Here is a 5,645-nt window from a genome sequence, read left to right on the forward strand (position 1 = left end):
TTGATTATTAAATTAACTCATCATATTTGAGCTTAATGTTATGGGTAACCCGTAAAAAACCCGCCCCGCCCCGTACCCGTCCAGTCCCAGATCAAGCGGGTAATGGGGAGTGTGTGGGTTTTTTTCTTTTGAACGGGGCAGTGACTGGGATACAAGATCCCCGCCCCATGACCATCCCTATAGACACCGGACTTGGTGCATGGTATACGCGCATATCGCATGACCACCCGTTCCACATTTTACAATACATAGATACGTATTACAATACATAGATAAGAGTATGATTATATAGCGGAGCTCTTCTTTAGTTTTCCACAATGTGGGACTAAAGGATCATTTCATTTACTCATAAAATGAGTAAATATCCTTAGACCCTTAGGTCATTAGATCAAACCACACCAAGACCAGACATTTTTTTAACTAAAACTCATTATCTCAACCATTATCTACTCAGACCATGTACAGGTCGAGCAAGATGTTCAATGAGATTGGCGGAGATTAAAGAGATGGGAGAAGACGAACAAAAGAACTAAGCAGGAGAGGGCATAAAACCAAGGATGGTGGTAACTAAAGTAAAACTGACAACCAGGTTACTACCCAAAAGATACCGAGCACATTGCAGAGCTGCTTTGAAGAAGAGATTGAGGACACATTCATGTAGCAAAACAATTAATAAGCAAGAGAGATGACTTGTATTATAACTCGGGCAAAAAACAAAGGTTTGATGTAATTGAAGTAAAACTGTCGACTACAAATCTAATCTAAAAACTACATGTTACAAGCTTGAAACACTCTCTCAATTTATTCAGAAACAGGATGAGAGATTTGCTAGAGAAAACTTTGGTGCACACTTTCTACTGTGAGTTGAATACAACCCCAGACTAGCCATTGAACTCTAACCTTGAGGAGATGTGTCTATCAACTAGTTTCTCTCCTAACTTGAAGCAAGTCTCTTTCTACCTGTAAAGAAAGAACATGATACCAGGTCAATTTCGACGACTTTAATTTCTAAAGTACCAATACCAAAATAATTACAACTTCCAAATTGAACAAGATCAAAGTACCCAAAAATTTGGATGGATGGATGGATGGATGGATGGATGGATGGATGGATGGATGGATGGATGGATGGATGGATGGATGGATGGATGGATGGATGGATGGATGGATGGATGGATGGATGGATGGATGGATGGATGGATGGATGGATGGATGGATGGATGGATGGATGGATGGATGGATGGATGGATGGATGGATGGATGGATGGATGGATGGATGGATGGATGGATGGATGGAGAAAGAAGCAAAACTCAAAATGCCTGCTGCACCAGAAACCATTATTGACTAACTATATTCTGTAAGCAAACTTATATATCAGGCAACATCCTAAGACAACGACATTCTTGTAATCTGCAGCAAACACCTTTGATTGATAATGAAGAAAATCTTCTATAGCAATGCATTAAGATTAAACAATCACCTCTAATTATAGCTCATCTCTAACAGCTTCTGAATCGACATGCTCAGCAGATTCAACAGGCTCAGCAGACTCCACGGGCACGACAGTTGTATCCTTATGCTTCTTAATATAGTCAATGAAATCCTCTTTTGTTCTTCCACCATCATACTGCACAACGATGCCAGCTGATGATTTGAAGTACATCGTTGGGTACCCTTTAACATCAAACTGATCAGTAGGGAAATCATTGGCAGTTGCGTCCTACGAAACAATAACATGAGCAGGAAACTGTCAGCAAATCTTTCAGATGTACAAATTACAATTTACAATTGATGCAAAAAAAATAAGCCTACCCCTAAAAAATGACATCAGGATCACTTTCAAATGCCAAAGCAGATCACTTTCAAATGCCAAAGCAACTATACCTAAAAATGCATAACAACACAGTTTAATAAAAGAGGACAGGCTAAAAAGAACTTACGAGCTTAGCAATAATGACATCAGGATCACTTTGGAATTCCAAAGCAACTTCCTCCAAGATTGGAGCCAATTTCTGGCAATGTCCACACCAAGGTGCATAAAATTCGAGCAGAACTAGAAAACAGAAAACATTAATAGTCACATTAGAAGCACTAAAACAAGGTTCAGGTATCCAATATATTCACTTATTTTTGAACTATAATTCCACTCGCCTGAATCGTTATATAAGAAAGAAAAGAAAAAACTATGATTTGACAAAAGATTAGATATCTATAAGCACATACCGTTCTTTCCAGAGGCGAAGACGACATCTTGGAGACTGTCTGCAACAACCACTTTGACTGGTTCATTGTTAACCTCAGGAATAGGTTCTGACTTTTTGAATGGCTTCACTTTTCCCTCCTGCATGGAAAGTGCCAAGTCAGAAAAGGTACTAAAAATGCAAGCTATGTGTGAGACGGGAAATAAAAAAGATCAAGAAGAATCACCATGTATTCCTTAATCCAAGGTGCAATTTGATCTGCCTCCAAGTTTGCTTTAAGATATTTTGACCCATCACTGTTTTGTACGATGATGAGAGGTACCTGCTCTTGCTTGAGACCGAAATACTGGCAATCCAAAACCAAAACACAAATTCCATATATCAGCATGTACTGAGTGATAGATATATCAACATAAGATAACTTGATTGAGCAAGATTTTATCCAACCTGGAAAGCACCTTCGCTAGCTTCAAGATCACCCATTAAAAAGCTTACACCCTTTCCTTTTTGGGCCTTGGCGACCTCTTGGAATTTTGACTTGATTCCATCAGCAAGTTCAACACTGAAGTTGAGGAATAACATAGCCTATCCCACAAGTTAGTCAGCCATTTACAAATTAGGAAACAGCATATTTAGAAGTTCAAAAGGCAGGAATAGATTTTCACCAGACAACCACTGTCCATACTACAAATTACCAATAGATCAATTGGAGAATTACAATAATTCACTCATTTAATAAGGAACAGGTCAGCAAATTGGGAAATGCAAATTGAACATTGAAGAACATGCAACACAGGGGATTTGCTTCAGTGCATTATCGATCAGCAAATAAATCATATGACTCCAACATTATGCTTTAATAAGGAACAAATCTGTGCGGTTTATCCAAACAAGTTCTCGGATTATATTTAACTAATTACAGTGACAAAAATCTTTAAATGTCCAGATGACTAGACCCAAAGGATGTGTACAGGAAAACGATGGAGCAGTGTGTTAATAATTTAATAGGGCTCTATCAAGATTAGAAAGAAGATTCAGATGGAGAAAGATAATCAAATGATCATTCTGCAATTAGATGAAATTAACAAACCTTGGCGTTGGGGCTGTTAAAGAATTTGATAACATATGGGTGGTTGTTTGGGTCTTTGTTGAAAAGAGTAACAAGAGGCACACTAGACTCATCAAGAAACTTCTCCATTGCGGCCACCTCAAAATTCTACAAGAAAAAGAATCCATGGAAGCCAAAATTAACTTTGGAAGAAAACAGTGGTATCTAGAGCCCATAAAGAAGCCAAATTAAGGACGACCAAATAAAATTAAGGACGAACAAAGAAAATCCACAACAATACCTGAGAATCAACGAAAAGCTCATCAAAAGGCTTCAACAGCCTGATTGTTGGACCACTGACTGCACCTCCTCTTGGTAAGAATTTAGCATCCAAGGTATGACCAAAATCATAGTCGGAACGCAATTTTTCAGCTAAGCTCATGAAGTTCTCAAATTCCTCCCCAGAAAATTTTGGGAATACACCAACCTTAACAGGACAAGTAAATGAATCAGAAATTATCAAGTAAGGCCCAATGAAACCAAATAAATAGCCGAGAAAAGTATCTTACCACAGATACTTTTTTGTCAGTGATGAGAGTGCTGGCATCCTCTGTGGATTTGATTTCAGCTGATGCTGGACCAACTTGTTTCTTCAAGTATTCAACAATCCCTTCAGCTTCTCTTGGCCCCTTGTATTCTTGGATGTTCTTTCCTCCATCTCTTACGATTTTAAGAGTTGGAAAACCTTGAACCTCGAATTCAGTTGCTAGTGCTTTGTTTGATTCCTCATTGGCGTCAACTTTAGCAAGAACAATTTTAGGATCATGGCTGCTCAATAAAGATGCAGCTTTCTCGTACTACAAAAATGAAAAGACAAGAATGACATTAATGATAAGATAAAAACAAAAGTTTTTTTCTGTTTTCAGTAACTGTAACAAAAGAACACTTAAATGATGTAATATTTACCTCAGGAGCGAGACTCTTACAGTGTCCACACCTATTAAGAGTATAAAGAATGCATTAGAAACAAAACAAGACTCAAAACTATAGCTCAATAGATTATCCATGAAAACAAATCAAATGGAAGTAAAAGAGGTAACATCACATTAATCTTTATATCAAAGAGGTAACAAATGTTAAGGTATTGAGTATATGACACAAACAAAGTCGTTGCAAAAGTATCTTCAAAATGATTTTAAAACAAACAAATAATAATTGGGACATCTATAAAAATATGGCACAACAATTTTGTACAAGGAAAAATGTAACAGTATAACAAGACCCAATAATTGCCGATACAGTGGTATCGCTGAGTGATGACACCAATGGCCTAACCGCCTAAGTTCTAAAAAACAATAATTTCATCATGTTGTTTGACAAACAACCAGATCAACAGGTAAAACACGGGACATGTATAGAAGCTAGTGTTAAACCGTCATAATAAGAAGAGATCAACTAACAAGATATGTTTGAATATCTAGATCATGGTAGGTATTGTTTTTACAGCTGAAACAGATCTTTATCAGAGAAAGTAATCTGACAATATAAAATCAACTACTAATGCTTATACCAGAGAAACTAATTTCACAATCAGATGAGAAACTACGTAAAATTATTGAGATCTAGAATTGCACACTCAATACTTAGAACTGTTATAGATCAAACAAAAGTAATTAAAAGAATTGGATTAGAAATCAATACCAAGGAGCGTAGAATTCAACGACGATGAAGTCATGTTTCTTGATAGTGTCATGAAAGTTAGTGTGATCTAAAGTCAATACAGAGTCTGGTGCTTTAGCAGCTTCTTCTGCTGCTGGTGCTGCTTCTTCAGCAGAGATGAATCTCGGTGATGAGATAAAGAGGAACAAAGCTAAGAAACAGATCGAAACCCTAGAAATCGCCATTACTACAATTCTCAAAGTCTCCGCTTCTTCTTACGAGTGAGAGAGAGTTGCAGAGTAGAGAGAGATTATAAAGGGTAGAGTTGGTAGAGGCGAGCTGACAGTGATCACAACGTGTTTCTACGGTCAGGATCAATTTTACCATAATCCGTCTACGTGGAGGTGTTAGACACATCACGGTTTCAATTTATTCCAATGAAATCTTGCCACATGGATGAATTACGTTTTTCTCGAAGATTTAATTGTTTGTTTTTCAGTCTTTTTATTTTGATAAGTGATATCTTTAAAGATATTTGGTTTATTTCAATGTTTAAAATGCTGTATTTAATCTTTTTTTTTTTTCCTTTTTTATTTTGTTTTTGGCTAACTTTTCCTTTTGAAGCGTATTTTAGATAATATTTTTATTTAGTTTTCTTTGGTTTTCTTTTCCATTAAATTTTTTTCATTTGGGTGGTTAATTTCACTTTGACGTAGCTTCAATGCGTTTCCAAGAA

The 5,645-nt window shown here is 36.8% G+C and overlaps 1 protein-coding gene across 1 annotated transcript; it reads right to left on the reverse strand.

The window, feature by feature from the left end:
• Window positions 1-658: 658 nt before the first annotated feature.
• Window positions 659-5,215, reverse strand: LOC113356402 (protein disulfide-isomerase-like). Its single transcript, XM_026599518.1, has 11 exons — window positions 4,952-5,215; window positions 4,217-4,247; window positions 3,820-4,107; window positions 3,552-3,737; window positions 3,293-3,418; window positions 2,650-2,787; window positions 2,429-2,548; window positions 2,225-2,342; window positions 1,942-2,054; window positions 1,482-1,721; window positions 659-960 (listed from the first exon to the last, which is right to left on the reverse strand). Exons 1-10 carry the CDS (start codon window positions 5,152-5,154, stop codon window positions 1,488-1,490), a joined length of 1,557 nt encoding a protein of 518 aa, XP_026455303.1. The 5' UTR covers window positions 5,155-5,215; the 3' UTR covers window positions 659-960; window positions 1,482-1,487.
• Between the last annotated feature and the right edge of the window lie 430 nt (window positions 5,216-5,645).

This window comes from Papaver somniferum, chromosome 3 (genome assembly GCF_003573695.1).
Source record: "Papaver somniferum cultivar HN1 chromosome 3, ASM357369v1, whole genome shotgun sequence".
NCBI classification, from domain to species: domain Eukaryota; kingdom Viridiplantae; phylum Streptophyta; class Magnoliopsida; order Ranunculales; family Papaveraceae; genus Papaver; species Papaver somniferum.

Excerpts from the sequence above, each read along its gene's own strand:
- LOC113356402 (XM_026599518.1), bottom strand. The coding sequence starts at position 5,154 with ATGGCGATTTCTAGGGTTTCGATCTGTTTCTTAGCTTTGTTCCTCTTT. Across the intron at positions 4,248-4,951 it reads GTTGAATTCTACGCTCCTTG|GTGTGGACACTGTAAGAGTC; the intron begins GTATTGATTTCT and ends TACTCTTAATAG. Across the intron at positions 2,549-2,649 it reads CTAGCGAAGGTGCTTTCCAG|TATTTCGGTCTCAAGCAAGA; the intron begins GTTGGATAAAAT and ends TTGGATTGCCAG.